The following is a 25311-nucleotide window of genomic DNA, read 5'->3' as shown; positions in this document are numbered from 1 at the left end:
TCTGAAGAGGATAAGTGACAGTGCCAAATTTTTCTGAGCTGCAGATGTGCAATACATTTGTAACAAACTGCAGCTCCTATCCAAACTTATATTTATCACATTTTGTGGCAAACTGAAAAATGGGATCTATTTGAGGAAAGTTGACTCGATAGAGTACTTTTTCCCTCTGCAGATTGGGTCAGTTATTGAATTTGAATGCCTTTGGATAGGAAGCACAGAAAAAGCTGTGTTTTTATTTGTTTTTAAAAATAAAAATATCTTTTTTTCTTGGATATGTCTCATGATGCAAGCTTTTCAGCATGTGAAAATCATGCAGAACAAAACAGACAGCCTAAGAGTATTAAACAATATTTTGAGTATCACACAGTTCTAGTTGGAGATGTGTTGAATCTTACCGCCCCTCTTACTGAAAACAAAGTAGCTGAGAATGGGGTAATAGTTGGTTTTAGTTTAATTGAGGAAGCCATACGAACAATCGATTTCACATGGAGTCTATTATTGCTTAGATTTAACTCCATTTCTTTTGATTTCCCACTGAAATTCAGCACAAAGGCAAAGAGCACTGAATGCACCTTTGTTCATGCATAGATTAATTCATGTGCTTAGCTGCTTGCTCTGCAAGTAGCCTTGTGAATGTAAAGGGTATTTAAAAAGCTGCTAAAAATGCTGCAGCTATAGCAGCAAACAGTGAATGAAACTGACCTCTTCTCCACCAGCTCCCATGTATTTTAGAGAACTTTGCTGTCTGAGCATTATCCATCAGCAGTGGATACACTGTACAGATAGAGATGCAGTGGATGGCTGCAGTTCTGTGTATCAACTACTCTGCTGGTGTGAACATTTTTGCAGAGTAGAAGACTTAAACCTGTGAAGCACCAGTGAGAAAAGCATAAAATGAAAAGTGATTCTCAGCTGTGCTTGATGACTGCCACTGACTTTTACAACATTATTTTTCTTACTCTATTTCCTATCTAGAGAAGTAATTTCCAAACTCATTTGATTTGAGGGGTCTTAGAGACTATCCAGTAGAAATGCGGAGCCATTCAGTTTTTATGGCAGGTATAGATTTCCTAGTAGCATGTATGAACTTCCTAGGAAAGTACTCTGTGGTTTGCCAGAGGGTCTTCAGAGTATGTACTAAAAATATGACTTTAAAGTCTTAAGTATAGCTGAAGCTTTACTGAGATGTGCAACAGTTGATCTTCTATTAATCCATGGACAGCTCAAGTGAAATAAAACCAACCAAAAAAAAAACTTTTAAAAGGCAAAAGCCTGGTATGCAGTACTCCCCCACTGTATAGAGGCTTTGCATCCATTCCAGTTTCCCTGTGACTTTGGCGATATGACACCAAAGTGAAGAAATTGGCTGGATATCTTTTGTTGTTTTATTCATCATCTACAAACAATTGCTTTTTAATAAATTAGTGAACTAATAGACATGGTAAAGCAATTATTTGGTTTAACCCTGACCAAATATTTCCAAAAGCAGCGGAATCACTGGAGTAGTGCTCAAGAGTAAGGGTGCTGCAGACTTAGTCCTTAGTCTGAACGGATTGTGTTGAAAAGATATGGGGATGCCTGTCCATTTATCCGTTTTTCTGCTTAGGCATCTTCACTGATGCCGGATATATTTCCTTCATTCTCTCCTTACAGTCTTTCATGAGATCAGTTCACGTACTGGGAAATCCTTCAAGCATGGAGCTTCGGAAAAGTTCTGTCTAGTTTTGGCCAGTCTCCATTTGCTATTGAAATTCATATTAATAAAAAGGAATATGCCTTATCTACTATGACTACATGAAGAGTTATGCATTTTGGGAAGTTAGTTATTAAACTACCTTTTATTAATCACAGTAGTCACCCTTGTGTTTCTAATGGAATGATTTATTTAAATACATTATGCCATATGCCATATGCTGATCTAGACTCTTTGAACTGTCAAGCATTTGATTCTGAGTCACAAAACGATGGGGTGAGCACACAGATGGGTTGTCACAAAGAAGTCTGATGGCATGTGATAATGCTCAGGCTTTTTTTTTTTTTTTTTTTTTTTTTTTTTCCCACTATAAAGCTTATAATGTACAGGCATTGATCATGGCTTGCCAAACAGAAATGAGCTGACAGTTAAACTCCAGAGTGTTTTCTGGAGCTCTTCAAGCGTTTCAGTTCCACTCTGCAGACTCACTCTGCCTTTAACTGGACCATGTCACATCCTTTTCAGAACAATTGGTGTCAATCATTTTATTGTGTGACAGACTCTGGGAGAAATGACACAGAGACTTGCCAAAGCTAGTTCTGATTGGTAGCAATTGAGGCAAACCAAGGCCATTTTGAAGCAGCAACCTTTTTCTATACAAATTGTTTTCTTTTGAAGTCAAGCATACAGGTTTACACTCAGGAGAAACACAGTTTTTCCTTCAATCTTTTCCTTCTTCCTTAAAATTCAGGTAATTTCCCATAAAGGAAGAGAATTGATGACAGGAGTTGAAATATTTGCATCTTCAGGGCAGAATGAAGGCAGAGGGATAGAAGATAAGGGATAAAGAAAAGTGTAAGTAACTTTGGGCTGGGTTCATACACTTTATATAGCTATTTTCCCTTGAGGTAGGTTTCTAAGCTCACATTAAGATCAATAGATATCTACGGTGGAACTCATTAGGCTAAATCTAGATACCTTGCACTGTTAGAGATACCCTAGAATCTGCAAAATCTTTGTGTGGGCTGGCAGGTATGACAGAGGACTTAGGGGAACATTACACTGCTCTGGAGAAGCAGCTAAAGGAGCAAGATACTGAACAGCAATTAAACTGGCAGAAAGTGACATATTTGGGTGGTTAAATCCCACTCTGGGTTTGTACTGCCAGTGGAGCACAATTCAAGTTATTGACCTACAAGTGCCTAGTGCCATATGAGATTCCTTTGGCTATTCCACCTCCAGCTGCTAATCCAGATGCATTGGCTTTCCCTGCTGCCTCTATGTGATGTTTGTCAGTCCCATGTGAATGTCTTTGCTGACTTAAGATTTATGTGAGCTTAGATGTGTCCTAGTCACAGACCTGTGTTTATGCATTCTTTAGGATGAGAAAAAATGTCTTTTAGACTCCCCTGATTGTACTGACAAAGATCTCAACTCAATTGCCCCTGCAGAGGCATCTGCACAGGTTTGATATGCCCTGTGCCACCTGAGGCACCTAGAAAGGAAGCATCTCTGCATGGGGAAATTTCCTTCTCTGAGCCTGAAGCACCTCTGTAGTAATGAGCACATCACCTTTGATCAAACAAAAAACAAAGTGAAGTGATATTTTATCTGTCAGAAAACTCCCATCTGTACCCTCCATTGCCATGTGCTCTGTCACAGTGAAAGTGAGGGGTGTGACTCTCCCATGACACAGCACTTGGCTGGTTGGATGCTGTCACATATTTGTAATACCTTTCTTAGGCTTCCTCTGCCACTGGCCTCAAATTCCAACAGCTATAGTAGGCAGGTGGCATTTCTTCACTGTGCCTGTTTGCTGAGGTTGGAAGACAAGCAGGTGCCAGGCAGTGCATGCTCATGGTGTGGAGTAACCCAAAATAACACAAAAAGTCTCAGGAAAAGCATGGAGCTTGAAGGTCAGAAAAGGGGGCCTAAGTAAAGTCAAATGGTGCAAATTAAAAACTGGAGCCCAGAACCAGAAGAGAAAGGGTGGTGGGGTTTTGCCCTTGGTCGAAAACCCTATTTCCATCACTCTCAAGATAAGGCAGTGTTATTGGAGGCAAGATTTGCAAGCTGAAGGTTGTAGCGTTTTATTTCTTCTGGTTTGTGTTGTTCTTATGCTTCATTTTGCTTTGCGTGTAAGAGTCCCTCTAATGTCCTGCTACAGGACGGCTGTGACAGAAACACCTTGACCTGAGTGAAACCCTGAACTAACTTGCTGTCTCCCATGTCATGACCCTTGAAGGAGGAATGGGAGAAAATTTGGTGCAGCATAGAATTATTTCACTGTGTGTGCCCCCACTGCCTGGACACTGGGACAAGGAAGTCCCTTACTGAATTCATTCACATTTGTGAATTCACAGGATTGTACCCTCTCTCAAATGAGGCACATTAAGCTCAGGCTCAATAAAGAACCAGTCAAATGTCCCATGTTTAGTGACTACTATCTAAAGATAGAACTTTTGCCCAAAGTGTTGATCTTGTGTTTAATCCTAATAAAAGCCCATTTCAGCTCCATGTCTGGGTTTCCTGAGGGACAGATACTAACAGCAATGGAAGGGATTGGTGTGATAACATTTCTTTTACAGAAGAACAACAGAGACACCAAAGTGATGGTGCTGAGAGAAGGTAGAAATGTAACCCAAAGAAGGGGTGTTCTAGGTGAAGTGCTGGGAACTGCCAGTACAAAAACACTGTCCCTCAATAACTGAATTGAGGCTGGACTCCCACAGGCATGGGAGCCAGGCTGCCTGCACCTGGCACAGCCCTGCTCCCCTCTTTCTTCTGTTGGGTCCTGCAGTTCTGCCCAGGCTCTGGAGTTTGTCTCAATCTGTTCTGACCCTCTTCTATCACTCCATTGGTGCTTGGTATCAGCTCCCAGAGGGTTCTTTGAACAGGGACTTCAGAAGCTGTGTCTACTGGAGTATTTCACTTCCCAGTTTTTAATCAATTCTTCTTTAAGCACATTGTTGGCTAAGGTATGTCTGAAAGCAACAGATAACTTTGAGTGCCAGCTCCATTTTACTTTCACACTCTGGAGTCCCTTTTATAGGGAATAAATGCTTTAAAATCATTACAGCGAGGTGAGTTTTTAAATCGCAAGAAACAGAGAGTCAAAGTCCGTGCTGCATCTAAAAATTGGTTTTGTTTTGCTTGTCAAGATTACTGCACCTTCAAGTGACAGATGGGAATGTGAAAACTTTCTATCATCCTTGAACATTTAGGCTGGCTAATAGAGAAAAAATGTGAAAGGAAGAATCATCATTAAAATGGTCTTGAAAGCGATGACTTCCAAATTATTGTCTGTCATCTTCTCCATATGGCCTGAATATCTGTCAGATGAACAGTATACATTAGAAATTCATTTTCTTTTTGGTCAGATCTGAAAAAGAAAAAGGGGAGAAAGTAGATAACAGGGTGGGGAGGGAGAAAGGAGGAAGATAATTTGAAGTAGATATTTCTCACTAGAAAGTGTACAAAAAGAAAACTTCCGTTCTGATTTTATTTTTCTTTGCAGTACATATATCAAGTCTGGCCCATTCCTTTTATTTTTCTAAGTGAAAATACAAATTGGATTTTTACAATGATAAGGCCCACTGAAGGGCTCCTTCCTTCTTCAGAGGCTTCCCAGGGTCCCTGTTACAGCAGTGCAGACCCCTCTAACTGCTGGGGAAGGAGGCCTTTATGGTCCCTTTCACTGCATTCATAGGGTTTAAATGTCTGGAGCTGAGGATATACAGAAAATGAATGCATGTAAAAAACTCTTAACAAGCCCATAATCAAGGAAAGCCACCAAGGGTTCAGTTACCATTTTAAAGTGCATTTTTTAGCATCAAGACTCTGAGGCTGAGTCCAAAGCTAAGTGCCTCATTCAATGCCATTGCCACCACTCTTTTTTCATCAAAACTGATGGCTTTCATCATCAGACTTTGCTGAATCATGTGCTTAGAATCAACCTAGCAAGGGAGAAGGAAGGAGACTACAGAAGGTTTGGCTTTATTCAACAGACTTTTGGGGGATGCAGTCATCAAATGGACTGACAAAATAACCAAGAATGAGCCATTTAGCAATCAGGGAAAGCTGTGCCCTCAACAAGTAAGAGGAAGAGCTGTAAAACAGGACTTTCAGCTATGAATGGTCAGGACAGTTGCAATTAATTTATGATGTGATATCTACATGGATTGTTTAAGGCACATCAGGTCCTTGAGTGGAGGCTCCCATTGAAGCCTCAGCAGCAATCTGAGGACAGCCCACCACAGGCATTTGCAAGTTTCCTTTGTTGTGCACTGGCTTTTGCTGATAGGTCTTGGTGTTTATGAGTGCAGTCATTTTGCCCACAGCAAAATCTGGTTAACGTCTCTTGGTTTGTTAATCCTTTTGTATTTATTGTTCAAGACTTGTTCATATCCAGGCTATTCTTGGAGATATTAATAGTGGTTAATATTTTACCTCTTGGAGTAAGCTGTTTGCTGCATGCCACAAATCATTTCTTTGTCACTTCAAAGATGAGACCTAGATCTGTGCCAAGCCACTAATGTAATTACTGTCCCTTGCCTGCCGCATCCACCATATGCAGAACCTGTTATATGTAATTATTTTCAATCACAAACACCACTCCAGACAGACAAGATCATCTTTCAAGTGCTAAGTGTTACTAAAATACAATCATGCATTATACTCACAGCAAGAGTGACAGGGAAAGCGATCTGGGAGGGACAAGGATTACTCTGGATGTTTTAATATTAAGGCATCCACTGTCTGACCCCCTGGTTTGCAGTTGTACAATCTGTAGGTCTGGGCAGCTCCTCACTTAGCCACATAGGCTGGTTTTAGATCACTTTTTGAAGGGATCTGTCATTCTGCATGGACCATACAAAGAGCCATGGGGCTGTCTGGGACCCTCTTAAGTACTGAAGCCAAGCTCTTAATTCCAGCTTTGGATTGTCAAGGCTGGTTGTGCTCAATCAGCCCTGCATGTCTCTCCCCATGCCTTGCTAGCACATTGAGCCAGATGCAGCATTCACAATAGCAGTGTTTCACAGAGCAAGGCAAGGAGCCTGTTTCATTCCCAAATATGGAACTTCTTCAGAAAAGCTGGTCTGTGACAGTGCCAGCACCTCCACTGGTACATGGTACGTCATCTAAAACAGCTGCCATGTGCCACCAGCACCTCCACTTGCTGACTCACCCCATCCCACTGACTGGGTCCCTCACACCTCGAGGCTGCAGCCCCTTTTGTGAAGGAGCCATTCACAGATTTGCACATTTCCTCCCCCTTTCAATTTCTTTTCATGACTGTAGTGGATAATGGAAGATGACAGAGGATGGTAATTACAGCAGATTGTTGGTTTTGGTTTTCTTCCTTTTTAAAAAATGTTATAGTCATCCTAAGCATTTTAAGCAGCTGTAAAGATGGGTGTGGAATCCTGGGTAGCATAGCTGGCTAAATGCAATAACTGTAAAGCAGGCCAGAATGTGACTTCTGAGCCAAGCTAATAACTGCTCTTTACTGAAGCTGCAAAATTAGCTTAATGATTTCCACTGTGTTTGCAGCCCTTGGATTCAACTTGGATATTTCACTGAAGGTTGCAGCTGTTCAGCAGGATCTACATCCTGTGATTAAATAAATTGGCTGTGGGCATGTATGAATTATTAGTGGTAATGGTATGCAGCCTTTTTGATTTTGCAGGATCTGATCCACACAATTGCTTGCAAACAGGGATGGGTTGATTAGAAGGGAAGGGAGGGACTGAGGGGCTTTTGTCCAAATCCTATTAACACCACGGGCTTTGAGGCACACTCCACACTTCCAGTGCATAAAATAAGGGAGCCCAAATGCCAGTTCTCAGCTGCAGTGCCCATGCAGACCAAGGCAGCATCAGCCCTATTGAAGTCATGTAGAATCCTGCTGAAAGCAATGAGACATGACACACACATGCTCATACATATAAATATACCTCAGGGCATAAAGGAAAGCTTGTGAAGCTTTTTCTTGCTGACTAGCAGGCTCTAAATCTTTGTGTAAATCTTATGGTGAAAGCAAATCCCTGAGCCTGGCCTGAACCTTGCCTGCAAGAAATACTGGAGGACACAAGTGCACAGCAGGTGCATATGTACCACAAAAGGGAACTGTCTGAAGGTCAGTCAAAACCAGCTGAAAACCAATGATATCAAAGGACATGTCAGACCAACAGCTTTAAGTCTTGTGGCCAGTGGGTACCTGTGACAAAACAAATATTTATATAAATGTTTTTTTCCAGATGGGCACTCCTGGCACCCTGTTGGTCTCTGAAAGGTGTTGTGTTCACTCAAAGAAGTGTGTGAGCTTGCCCATGGCTTTATACCTTGTCCTTTGCACATAAGCATGCTGCCACTCATGCTTTGGGGTCATGTGGCAGCAACAGCAATAGGCAGCAGTTTCCCATTTGAGCTCACCATCCCAGTCAGCACTGGCTGCAAGAGGAAAAGAAGCTGCACTGCTCAGTGACTGGTACTCTACAAGTGAAACTCAGTGCTGATAAAGCCCCTACCCAGCTGGAGAGCCAGCTGTCACTGGGATAGGGAGGCTTTCTGACATAGTTTTCCCTTATTTGGTTTATCTCTTAATAGGAGGCACAGCTAATGGTGAGGCTCAGCAGTGGATGCTGTGGGCTGGTTGTTAGACAGTGTTGGAATGGCTTTAAGGGCCAGCATCCATGTGTGAGCTCCTTTGGAGCAATTCAACATTACAGTATATTGCATTGCTAAGGAATTTTTGACTGGTACCCAGAATTTATTTTCACTGAAACTGGGCTTTGAACTTAGAGACATGATGTACAGAAATGCAAAAAGAGGGGCCTGAATAGAGGAGGAGATAAATTGTCAAGGTTTTGTGATCACTGATCTACTGTAACATCAGAGGCAGAAAGAGCAAACAGGTACTTATGTTTGGAAAAGGATGAGCTGTGTTTGGAGCGTGGCAGTGGAAAGTGCTGTGAGCAATACTCGTGGGAAAAAACCCAAACAACAACCTGATGCTGCAACAAAACCTAAAGAGTGTTGAAAACAAACAGTCTGTGAATGCAATAGGCACTAGACACTCTTGCCACCTGAGGAGAGTAATTGGCAAGGGCTGAGTAAGAGCTTGTTCTGGGTTTTGAGGAGCAGCATTGTTATGCTAATAGTCCTTTCACTTGCCTGCAGTGCTGCTGTTGTGCCCTTCTGGAAGAACTGGGCAGAAGGCTTTCCCAGGACCTGTTTGTGAGGAAGGGCTGGCAGCAGTTTAATCTGGTCCAAGGCCAGCGGGTGGAAGCCTGCCGTCCTTCCTACCCCCTGCATGCATCTCCCTGCCCTTGCAACAGAGCCCTTGTTTGAGAAGTCTCCCAGACAGTCTGTTCAAGTGCACAAGTTGATTGCAAACAGCCCAGCCAGGGCAGTTCACTTTGGGCAGAGCAGCTCCTGAGCTGTGGCTGCCTGGGCTGGCACTGGGCACCACGAGCAGTGTGGGAAGGGGTCAGAACCATGGCAGGACTGGCTGGGGCTGCCACAGTCCATTGGTCTGTGAAGCGACTCTGGAATCTAGGTGCTCTTCCTCCCTTCCCCGGCCATTCTCGTAATCAGTGGTGATGTTTCTCCTTGCCCTGTGAGGTCCTGCCCCTTCCTAGCACACCACCCATGCTGTCTGCACTTCACAACACCTTTCTTGCTTTAACAGTTCAAAAGAGAATCAGCAGGGGCTTTTTTTGAGAATCTTAGGCTGCCTTTAACAAAAGTAGACCCAGTTTTGGCCTAAATTCTCTTGTCTGAGAAACATATTTTCTGAGAATTTAACTAGAAGTGATTCTCATTTACATGGATTCTACCAGCTGCCCCTAGCTCTATGGCCCTAGGGGGAAAAATGAAATTATATTTTGAAAGATATTAGTGAGGACATTAGAAGCAACCATACCCAGATCAGGCAAAGTTCTGAAAATACCTGGCATTCACATGACCTTAATTGCTTTTCTCCTGTCACAGCTGTTGGGTAAATGCTCCATTTGAGAGAGGGCTGCCTCAGGGATTTTTTTCATTATGTGATGTAGATGTAGAGACAGGACCAGGCAATGACTGATCAACAAGGGAAGGAAGAAGTAGGCTTGAGCAGCAAGAAGAAATTTGAACTTAGTGGAGGAAAATCCAGGAAGCTAATATTGGGCTTAAACAGGGTCAGGTGTGCTTGGAGGAGTAGCAGAGAAGTGCTGAGCTACTTTGCTAACAGCCAAGATGTTAAGAGCATTAAACATCTTTTGAAGACAGATGAGATAACACTTCTGTACTTCAGTGCCTTGTTCAGGCGTGTCTTTGAGCAAATCAAGAACATAATAAAATGATTTCTGTATCTTTCAGGAAATATCTTACAGCAATATGAGAAGCTTAGGTATCTTGAGAATGGAGACAGTAGAAAGGTATGGCAAGTTCCACATCATCCCTCTCAGGACTCCTGTTAGACTGGTGTGATGTCCACAGTGACTCTGTCACAGCACCCAGGGCTTTTTTGCCCTGGGAGCACGGCAGCAGAAGTGCTTTGCCATGGAACGCTGCTCCTTATCATCAAGAGAAGAGGAGCAAGATTATGTGAGGTCAAGAGGTATGCCCAAAGGCAGCAAGTGACAGCTGAAACCTTGTACTCTGCCTAGCAGGTAAAAAGCACCCCTGCAAATCTTGGGAGGGCTTGCTTGGCTTTACAGCCTGTGAAGTGTCAGGTGATCCTAGCCCATTATCTACACAGTGATTTGTTTCCAATCCCATAAATAAGATCTGATGCAAAGGAGGCAACATTTAAGTAAGTGTTGTAACATACATTGAAATGTTCTCTCTAGGCTGTCTGTGTAAAATGCTTTGCCAGCTACATCGGCCTTTTGGCAGCTGCTGCAGTGACAGCTGAGAATGCAGTATGATAAAAATGCCACTTCTGCAAAACAGTCATGGTGCATGGGTGCATTGCTGATTCCCTGTGATGTCTTGTGAAGGAACAGGATTTGCCAAAACATGTCTGTTTGGGGCAGCATGAGGTCTGGAGAAAGCAAAACACCTTGTGAATGTTAAACCAAGTATGACAACGTGACTCAAGATCTCTGTTGCTTCTGCTGAATGAATCAGGAAAAGTTTGTGGAGTGTGTACCTGTGGTATGCATTGATCAAGTGGTATGAAACCGTTATTACCTTGCTTTTGAGAGAGTGAAAAACAAAGCAAAATGGCAACAGATTAGCACAACTGTCAGTTTTCCTGGTGGAACCTGGATGGACCCTGATTGATTGTTGTTTTAATTAATCAGAAGCAATCAGCTTGTAAATGCTGGCATTAACACACTTCTATTTAACCACATGTTGTGTATTCCAAACTGCATATTAAGCCATTCTGGAGAGTAGAAGAGGAGTCTAAAAGTTCTCCGATAATAGCTTCAGAAGCTGACCACGTCTTCTGATACTGAACCACTCAGACTGGCTCCAGCCCACAGACCACCTCTAAAACACTGCAGCAGAAGGCAGCGGTCCAAATGGTTTTCATCTGTTTTTAGGAGAAGGAGAGACTTCTTTTTCTCTAGGATTCCCAAACTGCAGTTTGACACATTGATTCCCAAGTGGCAACCTGTGTTTAAGCTAATGGCAATTGCTTATATAAACTTTTATTTCCTTTTCTCTCCATAGGTTTGTTGATTGGCTCTGGTTGTGCCCTCTATCCTCTTGGCTGGGACAGTGAAGAAGTCAGACAAACCTGTGGTAACCTTTCCAACCAGTTTGAATTGGGTGAGTCATCACCAGAGCATCTCAGCCACATTAGACTCTTCTATGTGTTGGCCATAAAAGCAAACTAGGATATTAGCACAGGCTTGGGGAAGCAACCTACCAGTGTGTGATAGGCTAATCATATTGAATAATTCTGGAATGGTGCCAAAGCAGGGGATTTCAGATGGATCTCTGGAAATATTTTCCAGAAGAACATTATAAAAGAAAATGTATGCATATATATATATGTATGTATGCGTATTTTAAGAAATAAATCAGATTTAATGGTCTTGCAATATGGGAGCTAACACTCCTGGAGGTCTTGACAGGGTAGACAGAGGCATCCTGTCACAGCACAGGTCAAGGTAATTCTCCATGAGTGCAATTGGCTGTCATTGAATTCTGGGAGGTTTATGGCCTTCTAACACAAGCCTAGAGTGTATTTGTATGTTACTCACATACTTGAGAAGCTGGCAAATAACACTTGCAACCTCTGTTTGCCTTCTCCCAAACAAGCTACTTGTCTTACTGCTGCTGACTGCACTGTGCCTGGAATGAGAACCAAGGATGCAGCAACACTGGGCTCACACCTGTGCTTTCTCTTCAGGGGCTCTAGAAAACAAGGGAACAGCAGCGACCTGAGGATTAAGCAATGTGGATGATCAGGATCTGATGCCTGAATGCATGTCTGAGTCCTTGTTTAGCTGGAAGCATCAATGCAATTGCTGATACCCTTGTCTATAAGTACCCCCTGATCCTGTGCTGCTTGAGGAAGAGGGGGATCTGCAATCCTCCTGAAGGAGTAGGAGGGACTGAGCACCTTGACCTGCCACAGATTTGAGAGCTTCTGCTCCTAAGCATACAGAGCTCCCCATTTCCAGCTCTTGCAAGCTAAACCTTAGTTAAGCATAAAAATTCTTTCTATAGGTGTGCCTGCAGGACTTGTGCAGGGCCTGTGCAAGGAATCCCAGTGCAAGGAATAGTAGACAAAAATGATCTCCTGGGGTTAAAGACAAACCTGCTGCATCGTCTCTTGATTTTACACTGATGTTTCTGGAGTAGAGAGATTTGTTTCCATCTCAGAGGTATTTCTTTTCAAGATGTGCAAAAGAATTGAGGTTGAAAGATTTAAAACTACTGCTTTGGGGGAGATGCTCCAGGCCGCTCCCCATACAGAATTCCTGTGGTGTTTTTAGTATATTTGATCTGGCAGGGGACCAGGAATTCTCATAACCAGTATTAGCACCCATCGCTACAGTGCCACTGATGTCTTATCAGCAATTACCTATGGTGTTGCTCAGGGGATGTGTAAGGTACTCTAGAAGCTTTACCTTGTTATTCTGAACTCTAATATCCTTCTGTGCTGTTGATATTGAACTTGCTCTTCAGCAAAGTATAAAAAGTTCCTGCATATTTTTTATTCACCTCATAATAGAAAGATTTAAACACAGAGGAGATAGAGCAATAAGAACAGAAATGTGCAGTTAACTAGCAGAAAAAAAAATGTTCCAGAACTTAGATTCCCAGCTCCATGGAAAGATGTATCAATGGATGTAGTAGAAAGACTAGGCAAAACTCTGTGATAACCATCACAGGGACGATTCAGGTTCATCGCTGCCCATGGCCAATCCTGTGTGGAAGCCTGAAGTAATTCCTGGCCAACCCATTAAACAGAGCACCCTTTGAAAGGCCAGCTAGCACCTCACTGGTGCACGCTGGTTTCTGTTCTCCCATGCCAAGCATGTGAGCAGCTGTTCTTCTGGGGCTCCAGCTTGTGTCCCGTGTTTGTTCCCAGGTGCAGAATATTACCTTCCAGGTTATTTCTCTGCAGAGTCACAGAAGGTGAGTGTTGTGTCAGTGTGAGCTCTTCAAAGCACTTGGGCAGTTACAAACTTAGCCTTAAACACTGTCAAGTCCACAGTCAAAGCAGAGTCTCCAAGACCGCCTTCACTGTCTCAATCTTGACTCATGAGTCAGATATTTGCATAAATTGAGTCACTCTGCCTTAAAAGTCAGTGAAGAAACCAGTGTGAAAAATGTAATCTGGCATCTTTCCTTCCAGGTACTCATAAGTACCATGAAAGGTCTTGCATTTACTGTGAAGGCTCTGACTGTGTTTTCTGGAGCTGGAGCACACAGTCCATGTGTGTGACACATGCCTAGACTTGACAGCAGTGCTGGTCTCACTGATCTGCTGCAATTGTATGTCAACACATTAATTAACAGATCATAATGAAAGTTTAAATTTGCTGCAGTGATTTCTGCTAGGCAGCCCTGCCACTAAACATCTCCTTTCCACATACATTGGCAGTGAACTTAAATGCTCAACTATGGTTTTTTTTTTTACTTAATGTCAGTGTCTGTTTGATGGTGTGTTATCTAAACCATCTGTAAAGAAGAGGTACTGTCCGAGGGCCATTTAATAACCATGCTGCTAGGCTTTCATAAATACCTCTTATTTGGTGATAACCCCAACCCTCTAGGTCTCTTCTGAATTATTACAGACTGGCATACTCATTATAGCCTACAGGCCAAAAATGATGTTTCAAAGATTTAATGTTACTAAGTGTCAAGACAAATATAAGTAATTATTGCTTTCATTTGAATATTTAATTTGATTAAGCTGCAATGATATGCTTTCTGTTCCTGAGCCTGTGAAATGGGTTGTCTGAAGAACCACGCTCCATTCAAAATCCGCTCAGAAAATCTGAGCTGCTGTGAGCCCTGCACAGGTTTGCTAATGGGAGAAAGGTGACAGTGGGAGTCCTGCACCCCCTGCTGCTGTGGGTGCCAGTGAGGATGACACAGAGAGGATGATTCAGCTCGTGGTTGCTCTCAAAGGAGATGTGTTTACAGGAATGCTGATGAGCAGACAGCATTCAGCCTCCTCTTCCAGGATGGCAGAGCAAGTGCTGCAGCCTGGGCTACAGGGAACATGTGTGTGCACTTTGGAGAGGGTCAAAGCTCAACAGGTTTGACCACAGAGCCAGCAAAGGTGGGGGTTCAGCACTGATGCTTGTTCTGGACCTAGAAAAAGTAAGGGAGAAAAAGGGTTGAGGCTGAAGGTAGAAAATAAAAGCCAGGAGCTGCAAGCTATATTAGAGGAGGATGAAGAAGAACGAGAAGCAAGTACAGAAGAGGGACTACAAGAACTTTCTTGAAAAGCAGCTGAATTGTGCACTGTGATATGTAATGTCACCCAGAAATATACTAGAATTAATAATTAAATGAAAATTTTTGCTTAACGAAAACATAACAAACCCCTGCCCCCATAACATGCTCTTAACTAGAGAGAATAAATAAATAGCAATGCTAAGAACCCAGGAAAAAAAAGACTAATCTTTAGTGGGTGTGCTGGATAAGATATGCCATGTCTTCAGGTGCTCTGAAAAGGCATTAGACTAATAGTCAATCCAAATAGTGCTGAGATGGCCCATATTGTGAAGAGGGGACCCCTCCCTCCACCCCTGCCAAACACACATATTTCTGTGAAGATTCCAAAGTAGTATTTAAAAAGGCTGCAGGAAAAATAACTATGCCTTTAATTTAAGTGGATTTGAGTACCGTTTTCTAGAAAACCTGAGCTGACGATGTGAAATACCCAGCAGTTTTCTGTTCTCTTTAAAAATGGATATTTATTTGGTTTTTATTAAGTGAGCTATGTCCAAAGGATTCACTTAAACATTTATGTATTTAATTGGGCTAATTTTTTTCAATCAAATAAAAGTGGTTGTATAGATCCATCTCTGACAAAGAGGAGTTATTCTTCAAATGAAGATACCCTGCCAAGGACCACTCCATTTGTTGATTAAATTACATTCAATAGTTGAGCTGTTTTGGACAGGGGGATGGGGAAAAACCTCCATAAATAGACACCATAAAGACCTCCATAAAGAGGCTGGTGTACTTGTAGGGGCATGCTCCCCACTCTTCTGTAGAACTATGGTTTTGCCATCATGAAAAGAAGCCCACTGATAGATTAGGCCTTTGACAAATGACCTCTTGCCGATCTTGTTGAGAGGTTAAGGCCATGATAGGTCTGTGCTGTGTTGCTCCGCTTGTAGCTCCCAGCTTCCCAGCAGTCAGCATGACCTCTGTGATGGCCTTGGAGCCCCGCTCCCTATTGCAGCATCCCATCTGGATCACAGGTCACACATGGAGCAGAGTTCTCACTGAAACACTAGACTGTGAACAGGAAAAATCTTCTACCACTGTTTTAGGGTGTTAACTCCTAGAAATAGGGCAATTCAAATAAATGAGGGCAAGAAAAAAGAGATGTTTATGTTTTAAACCAGCATAGTTGCTTGCTTATTGGCTGAGTCAAAGTTCGTACTATAATTTGGCAATGGGCTAATAGTGCCTGAGGTGGAGACTCGAGTAGGAAATGAGCAGTGCTCAAAGGGGCTGCCTTTCACTAAGGATGGATTAAAATCATCCTAATCTCTTGTTGCCATGCAAACTGTTACTGTTATGTTGCATTATTCACACCCTGGACTTGCCTGTGGGCTCATTCAGGGCAGCAGTGACATGGCACAGCAGGATGGAGCTGGTCACTGAAGGGTGTAAAAGTGAGTCAGATCTATGAAATCCCTGGGTCTGCAAAAGAAATTAGCAGGCAATTTCCCAAAAATAACCGTCATTATGGCGTATCATATAGCATATATTCAATTTTGCTGAGCTAGAGGCACTAATACAATTTTATTTTCATTTCTAAATGTAATACACAAGAAAAACAGATGAAAAGGAGTGTTTTATCAGGAAGTTCATTAAAGTGAGGGACTCTGCATTAAGGTGAGAGTATGCACAAAAGCAAAGACTGCACTATACATTTGCAAAAGCTTCCACATTCTACATATTTAAGCTGTGTAAAGAAATCTTCTGAACTTGCATGCCTGTTTTAAAGGGGCAACGTGAGTGTACATGTGTGAACACATTTGTATTGGTTTTAAAAGTCTAAAATCAATGTGAGACTTCATTTTTGTCCATTGATTTCCCTGGATGTGCAAGAGGGAACAGCTCTGTTTTACATGCTGGTTTCTGATATGATAGGTGCAGAGGCAGCCAAGTTCCACAGAAGGTCTCAGAGAGGTCAGGGCATGCTCCATTTAACTCATAAAACTGAGCCCCAGCTGGCATCTCGTGAAACAGCACTACGTGGCCAATACCTAAGAGCCCAAACAGCAAAATGTTTATCTAGAGTAAGATTCACTTATTGAAACATAGATGATTCATGTCATCACGAGCCACCAGCCATTTCCCAACCACCAGATGTATGAAGTGATACTAAGTACTTATTAGCCAGGAAAAGTGAAGACACAAAATTTAAGATAAACTCCATTTTTTAACAGAACTTTTTTTGAACTACTTGGCAGATATTTTTTCTTTCTTTGACAAAATACAGTAGCTCTATCTCTTCCTTCATGGTCAGAGACATCCTTGACCTGGGGGTCCAGCTGCAACAGCAACCAAAACAGATAGCTCCAAACACACACCTTTGCTTGCCATCTGTGGCAGCCCATCTGTCTGTGGACTGCTGTGAAAGAGCACACCTGGCCAAAGTCTCTGTCTGGAGAAAAGCTTAAAAGCCTGACTCCCATCCTGAACTAAACAAGCAGCTGGATTGGCCTCCAAAGCTCTCAGGAACTTCTCTCATTTGTTTCAAAAAATCATTATTATTAAGGTTCCCCTCTGCCACTTTTAGAGGGCTTGAAATATCTTAAAGAAAACTGTTGACTTCATAATTACTTTTGCTGTGGAAATGTTAGAGTAAAAGATCTTTGAAGCACTTTCCAAGCAAACAGTGAAGTTACTTAAAACAGCATAAAAAGAAAGCAGAAAGCAGTGTGGATGTAAAAAAGGCTTTGTCAATTATTTAATTTGTCTTAGGTGGCATCATTTCAGCATCTGGCTGAGTGTTGACATTGAGTGCCAAAGAATCAAGAGAAGGATTTAGAAGGGAGGACAGTTTGTTAGAATCTTATTAAAGGCAAAACATTCAAAGGTGTTTTTCTATAAGCAATCTATATGAAAAAGGCATTTTTCTTGTTTGCAGATCCTCTGCAAACAGCACGGAGATTTCAGACATTCATTTTTTGACTGGGGCTGAGCACAACCTTTAGAAGCATACTTGAGCTGCAGCTGCTGAGTTCTTAGATAAATGACTGAGTAAACTACGTGCTAGTAAAGGAAGTATTCGATCAAGAAACATTTCCTCTTTAGTGCTACCCAAACAGCTTCCATTCTTAAATCTTTCTAAGTTTTTGGTGATTATATCAAGGTCCACATATATTCTGTCTAACATAAGGAGAGACTATTTACAGGAGCATGTAGTGACAGGTCAAAGGGGAATTGCTTCAAACTGAAAGAGTAGGTTTAGATAGTAGCAATACATTCTTTATTGTGAGGGCGGTGAGCCACAGGAACAGGTTGCCCAGAGAAGCTGTGGATGCCCCATACCTTGCAATGTTCAAGGCCAGGTTGGAAGATCTGGGCAGCCGGGTCTAGTAGAAGGTGTCCCTGCCCACAACAAAGGGAGTGGAACTAGATGATCTTTAAGGTCCCTTCCAGCCCTGTCCATTTTATCATTCTATGATAAGGCACATACTTTTGTTGCCTGAATTAGACATGGTCATGCAAGAATCTTCTGCAATCACTAGACATAAGCAGCAGCATCCAGGAAGGGACTCAGACCACCTGGAGCAACTATCTGGTACTCTTTATTATTCAAAAAGTGCAACTGAACTGATTGTTTGGAATCCCTTCCCAGTTAAAAAGAGAAAAATAGGAGCTACCAGAGCAGGGTTCATCTGCTGTACTTTACATGTTTAAGAGGAAATAGAACACAATACAAATGACTTTTCTTCTTCATTGTCTCTGAAGGGAGTCTGGGGTACTAGTCCAGTGTGAATCTCGGCATTGTTTATGTTCAAAGAGAGGGGAAATTGATTTCACTTCTGGAGTAGGTGAGCTTTCTGCTGACTTCTTGCAGAAGGCTGAGAGAGCTCCCCATTAGCAGCACATAAGCTATTTGCTCCTGGGAATTTGAGCATTGTAATTGACACTGGGTATCGGTTTCTCCTTTGTTGCTCCATGATAAATGCACACCTACAGCAAATTTGAGGTTTGATTAAACAAAATTATATGATCCTCTAAAGAAAGGAGGATTTCATCATATATATGAATGTCTGCATACAGCAAGACTAAAGAATTTCAATTTGGCATTTTTTCCTCACTTTTTTACCCTTCAGAACTTTGTGAAATTTTTTGCATTTAGTTACAGACCAGTTCTAAATAACCAAAATAGCTTGAAAAAATATACATGCATTAAAAGATCATACATTTTTAAAAAGATAAATCCATTGAGAAGGTTGTATCTACCACAGAAAAAGTAATCAGTTCCACTGAATTCATTATTTTGTATCAGGCTGTTTGCTGGGCTGCAGTTTTACCTTATATAGTGTTCTTTCTTTGTTTCATGTAACTACTTTAATTCTTTCTGGACGCATTCCAAGTTTCAACTTCTTTTCCTGCTTTTGCAGCTGATTTCACATGACAGTTTTTCATTGTTACTGTATCAAGAAAAAGATCTTCTACTGTTTAATTTATCTTGGCTTTGTTTCAAAATAGGTTTAACTTCTTATTAATTAGCTAATTATCTTTTACATCCGTTTATGTCTTTCATAGTTCCAAATCCCAGTATATCCCTTAGCATCACACTTTTTTTTTTTCTGACTACTTTTCCAACAGCCTGATTGATTATGTGAATTCACATTCTCTATAGTACTGTACTCTCATGTGAATCTGTTAATTAGAATTCCTGCACAACTTCTTGGAAGTAGGAATTGTACGTTTTATTTTTGAAGGTATATAATTTGTTCTCTACAGTCTGGCTAATTCTGAAACCTTTTCTCCTTCAACTTGGAAAATAGGCTGTACTTAAGGTTAATTGATTAGAGATTGCCAAATACTCCAGACTGTGAGTCCAGGATAGCCTTAAAATTAACAGCAAAAAAGGTACAAATATTTAAGATACTAAGTCTTGCAATTAACAGGTTTGCATCCAAGACACTTTCATATTCAGGATATTTTTTCATAAGTGGCAATTATTGGTTATTTTAGATGAAACCATATGTTATTTCCAAGACCTTGATAACTATATGTGATAATTATTTATAAGACATCATGAATAGAAATCCTGGTAAAATTATGTTTTGGCAACTGGATCCTGGCACAGCTCCATAGTAGATCAAGTATCTACATATTTTCTGTTGCCAAATTCTACTCATTTGCTAATTTGTCTTCATCTTTGTTTGCCTATATATTTCAAGAGGAGGAGGGAAGCAAGGGCATGCATATCCTGGCCTTGAGGTTCACATTAGAAATCAGGAAAAGACATGGAAGTGCTTTTTAGTAAGCCCATTCATCACTGAAAAACTACCTTTCCACATTTACTGATTTCTTTTGGTTTAGTAAATACTGTCTTATGTTTCATGGGACTCTTCTGTAAATCTCCTTTTGACAGTGTCCTTGCTCTCCATAATTTTTTGTCCTCTGTCCTCAGGGACCGTGATTTTTCTCAATTCTCTTAAGAAAGAGTGGAATGTTTCCAGTCTTTCATTCCTTTATTAGCTTGGAAAATGGCCATCTATGCTTAAAGCTGCAAGCTCCATGATTCTGTTATTTCAGTGTTCATACTGACACTCTCTTGCTGCCAATCCCAGTAAAACAAAAGTGAAAATTAAGTTCTTAATGGCTGGTTACAAACTTATCTGAGCCAGCTTGGACAGTCCTGCTTCACTGAACAACCAAGAGCTCCAATTATTTATGCTCTCTTAAAAATATATATTAAAAAATATAGAATTAACAAAGTGCTGAAGTGCTGAAGCCACAGCTTCTCCCTCAATACTGACCTGTCAGGTGAAGACTGATTTGTTAAAAGCGACACCAGTTCTGTGCAGAGCAGCAAGCTGCTGTGATGCTTGTCATCTCTATCTGCTAGAAGAGCACTTCAGCTGCTGGGAATTTACTTTGGCACAAACTCAAATCTAGCCCATCTTAGGAGCAAGAGCATGTGCACATTCTTGCTCGCACCTCCACACCCTCAATGGATGGGGACTCCTCTACCTATGTATATAAATGTGTGTATTCCAATGCATCTTTCAGGGAAACAACAAAGCTTTTCTGCCTTTTTGTGTGTGTGATAATTGACATGGTTTCAACAACTGCTTTAATTCTATCAAGTATTTAGGTACTGTTGCTTCTCATTTCAGAACTTTGACATTAAAAAAAAAAAAAAAAAGAGAAACTGCAGTACTGGATTTCTAATCTTTTATATGACAGGCTCCATGACTGCAAACTGCTCTATTTGATGGTTGAATTTAAGCCCCAGTTCTGCAAATCTCTTCAACATTTGCTTACCACTGAAACATGACTAGTCCTGCTGGTGTCAGTGCAGTAATAGCTTCTCCACTCTGCTTTTTATAAAGCTTTCTGTTCATTTTAAAAGGAGTGTTTTATAACAATGTGAAGCAGAAATCATTTTACAATTTAAACTGCAACTAAATTACCCAGTTATTGATACCCAACAATCTTTCTTTAGGATGCAGTAGACTAAAATAGGCCATACATGTGGTAAAATGGGAATACTAAAGCAGAAACAATAACTCCAAAATGTTTTCCTCCTTGTGTACTACAGGGTTATGAAATGCCTGTCATTGTTTCATTTTGACACGTGGCTATGCAATGTAGGCATTCATTGCAATGGGTACCTTTGAGATGGATTATCTCTGGTCTTGTATCTATCCTTAACTATACTTGCAATGAAAAGTGTAGCTAAGTCCTAAAGCCTCAGGCACCTGCCCTGTTGCAGGCTCTTTTTCAGCACAACAGCTTGAAATTCTGTTCTGCTCAGCATCATCCGAGTACAGACCAAGCTGTTCTTTCCAAGGCCTTCCTTCCATTGCTCTTGGCATGGGCTGGAAATAATGGCCAGGTTTATTGCTGTGTTATTATTGCTCTAAGGTCAAGCTCATGGCTCTTTCATCCATTCTTCTGCTCTCCCATTCTTTCATTTGTTCATCTTGACCCAACTCACACTTGTGAACTACACTGCATTTGTTAGATCAAGAGGCTGCCTGCCTGCTGTGCCTCAGAACATTAAGTAGGGCAGTGGTCCTTTGGTTCCTTTCCTTGGGGGATGGAGCATGGTCTACAGAAATAAATGCTACGCTCTTCAGCCAAGAGTGAATGTGTGTGTTGTATCTGTTGAACACATCTCTGACACTGATTTAACAGTTCTTTCTTCTTAGTATGTATCACAAATACTCTCTCCCACTGCCGAGGTACAAAAGTTGAAATCACACCATATAAAAAGGTCAAATTTACTTAATTTTGTCCTGCTTAGGTTACAGGTTTGGGCAGTGCCACCAGGTGAACCTTTAGGCTCTTTTTAAGGTAGTATTTTGACATTTTCTCTACCTGGAAACATCATGATGAGAAAAAATTTACTTTTTCAAGTTGCAACTACAATTCTCTAGTAGTTTTTGGAATATTTCACAATTTAAAAAGACCTATCAGATGGAGTCCATTTCATCACAAGAAATGCTGTAACACACCCTACCCTGGTATAAATGTGATAATTTTCAAAGAGATCCAGTGAGTTTAAACATCTGGTGTAGCCTTAAGTCTGGTTTTGAAATTCCCAACAGAAGCTAAAGACAGGGTGTGTACACAGGCAAAGCAATAGGTGGCCCAGAGACAGGTCTCTCCATGGACTGCGAGTGATTGGGCAATGTCAGCATCAGGGACATTGCCAGGCACTTGACAGCTCTCCAGGGTTTCTGATGGCCTTATCTTTAGGAAGTCAGGCTCTCTGTGTGGTCTTCTGTAAGGAAGACAAGAATGGTGTTATCTACAGAGCACAACTAGATGACAAACCACGTAAATCTCTGTGTCTGCTCCCGCACATTAAGGAGAGAGCTAGTGAGCTAAATCCAAGGCCACAAGTCCTCAAGTCCTCTTGGTAACATCAGGATCTTTGTTTCACTGGGCATTTTTAAAATAAAAATTTGTGAAGGTTATGAAGAAAAAGAAATGAAATAAGTATTATGCTTCCTGCTGTGGTGTCAGCCTGAGATCTTCAAAGTGACCAGGAGTGTAAGTGTTGCCTCCCGCTAATGTCTCCTTACAAAGCCTGCCAGACAATATCCTGCAGTGACGATGCTGTCTGCCTTGAGGTATGCAAATGCCTTGGACATGTTAAAATGAACAGACATTTTGTATTTCTTGTGCCTGAGGCAGGATTAGCTGAGTTGATAATTGCCTGAACCTCAAGCCTGGCCCTCAGGGATGCCACTGGGACAGAATACCAGCATGACACCTATTTCTAGATGGAAACTCTGTTGATACCTTCTGTTCTCTGAAGGGAAGAATGGTTTCTGCTGCTTTTGGGAAGGCTGGGAAAGAAGTGTTGCATTGCTGCTTGTGTCTTATTGAGAGCACTCATTGCTCAAAGCAGGGTGGTATCACTCAAGATTTCAACAACACAGAAAGAACCTCAGTGGTAAAAAGTCCCAGGCACTCAGAAAAGACAAAGATGATGCAGCCGAAGTGAAAATTGATTTTGAGATGGGTTGAAATCCTGAGGAGTAGCAGCAGCCATCTCCTTGCTTTTGGAGATCTCTAAAGAGGCTTCCTCCCTGCTGCAGCTGCTGTTTTCCTGATCTCCTCCCCTACTGCAGGCACAGTACCTGAAAGGGAAGCAATCACTTTATGTTCCACTGTGGGATTCCCCAGCACGGTTTACAGTTGATGAGTTTGACTGTATAAAGATGCTGAGGCCTTTAAATGGATTGAAAGCCATATTGTGACACTCATTAGACAGAAGATCAGTGAATTTTTCAGCAATGGGTTGTGACATTAGGCGGGGGTAGGAAAATTTGTTCATTTTTTATTTCCAGGCTTTGTGCTTCCATTCCCACAGCAGTCCCCATACAGGTGATCCCCTGACACCGCGCTCCTTTGCGGATGCTCAGGGTCAATGCCTGTGTGAGGGGATGTGAGCAGGTCCCGCATGCCCTGGGTCATGGTTACCCAGCAATTCTCAGTCGCATCCAGCTTCAAACTCTTCCGCTGCAGTGGCAAAGCCTGAATTATGCCCCGCGTTGCCTGTCTGAGGTGGGCATACAAGTGGGCCGAAATCTCAGAAAAGTGCTTTCCTGGGCAGGCAGAAGGGGAAGGTGGTGGCAGAGGTGCTTCCCCCCACTTCTAATGCTGACCCATGTCCTTCTGTTTGCCTTGCAGGGACCTGCCACATCGGCTGGGCCTACTACTGCACGGGCGGGGGCGCGGCGGCCGCCATGCTGGTGTGCACCTGGCTTGCCTGCTTCTCGGGCAAGAAGCAGAAGCAATACCCCTACTGAGCTGGCCCCGGGCAAGGGCCCTGCCAGGCTCGCCCAGGTCTGCTGGACAACAACAAAGGACAAGGAATTTTCAAGTGCTTTCTCTCAGGAGCAGGACGGCGGGAGGCCCCAGGGTGGCAGGGAGGTGAAAGGTGGTGTAAAGCCACCCGGCCGGGCTGGGCAAAGACCGGCTCTCTCACCCAAGCCTGCTCAGGGTCTGCTCCACAAAAATATAAGCAAGGAAAACTCGGCTTTGGCAAATGGTGAAATTCTGCATGCACCAATTACTGGACAGGCTGGTGAGGGGTGGCAGCGCCCACATGCTGGGGTAGCGCCTGGCAGCCCCTCAGTGCGGCGCTCCTGAAAGCACACACGCACGCACAGATGTTGACCATGGCACAAAATAAGTAGAGGGGAAACTTTTTTTTGGTGCGATTCTTCTTTCTTTTCCTTTTAATTTTTTCTCTTTTTTTTTTTTTTTTTTTTTACTTCTCTCTGGTGGTTTAAGACTTGGTGTTGCAATACTTTTTAATCTATACATTAAACTTAATAAAAGGACCAATAAGCCACTTTATCAGTATTTTGTATAATCTCTACACATTTTTCTTCCCCAAACATTTATCCACTGCTTATTCAGCCCTATATAACTTTTATTAAGACTCTGTGTTTTCAGCATTATTACAAAATACAACATAATTACTTGGCATATGTACCCTTACTATAGTACTTTTTATGAAATGCAGTAAATGGGCGTTTTCCCGTCCATTGGAAATTCCACTCACGGTACTGTAGAGCTCTGTTGGTTATGTACAACTAACAGCAAACTTTTTCCAGACATAGATTTCTGTTGCTGTTATGTTTAGCTCATTGATGTTGTATTGTGCTGTACCATGTTTATTATTTCAATATTCATTTTTGTAAAATATATATATAATATGTGCTATTTTATGTTTGTATTTGAAAAATCTCTGTAAATAAATTTTTCCTTGATCAATACTTGCAATGCATGGTTGTGCCAGTAAATGAAACAGTTTCTTCCCAAATCTTCACTGGAAATACTCAGGACTTTTATAACCATGCTGTCGTAAAACACAGACACATTTAGAGTTCTGTTACACTGCCTGAGGATAGACATCTCCCGCCACTGGAGACATTCTGGCGTATTCCACTTTTTTTTGCTGCTGCTGTCAGGTGTCCTGAAAGATTTCAGCAAGACCTTCTCCATTTTGTCCTGTCTGCTGCAGACTCAGAATTTCACACAAAACTGTATATCCCAGTTTAGCCAACTGAAATTAGCCTTTACTTCCTTAATGCCAGTAACTCTGATCAAATACCTACCAGGCAGCATTCTCTGCACAGGACACTGGCACTGTACATAAAAAACTTAAAAAATCAATCTTTTATTTTCTTTATTTAAAGCAATGTGAACTTAATTTACAAGTTCATAACCAATTTATTTAATCATAGCTAAAATAA

The 25311-nt window shown here is 41.8% G+C and overlaps 1 protein-coding gene across 2 annotated transcripts in view; it reads left to right on the top strand.

The window, feature by feature from the left end:
* LHFPL6 (LHFPL tetraspan subfamily member 6) overlaps positions 1-24831 on the top strand; it is a 136975-nt gene extending 112144 nt beyond the window's left edge. For both annotated transcript variants that reach the window (XM_068182072.1, XM_068182071.1), the window contains exons 3-4: positions 11360-11458; positions 23738-24831. In XM_068182072.1, the coding sequence (XP_068038173.1) occupies positions 11360-11458; positions 23738-23856 (218 nt within the window). In that variant the 3' untranslated portion in view covers positions 23857-24831. The remainder of the gene's footprint in view (positions 1-11359; positions 11459-23737) is intronic.
* The last annotated feature ends 480 nt before the right edge of the window (positions 24832-25311 follow it).

Source organism: Anomalospiza imberbis, chromosome 2, assembly GCF_031753505.1.
Source record: "Anomalospiza imberbis isolate Cuckoo-Finch-1a 21T00152 chromosome 2, ASM3175350v1, whole genome shotgun sequence".
In the NCBI taxonomy this organism is placed as follows: domain Eukaryota; kingdom Metazoa; phylum Chordata; class Aves; order Passeriformes; family Viduidae; genus Anomalospiza; species Anomalospiza imberbis.
This window is presented reverse-complemented; position numbering and strand designations above follow the sequence as displayed.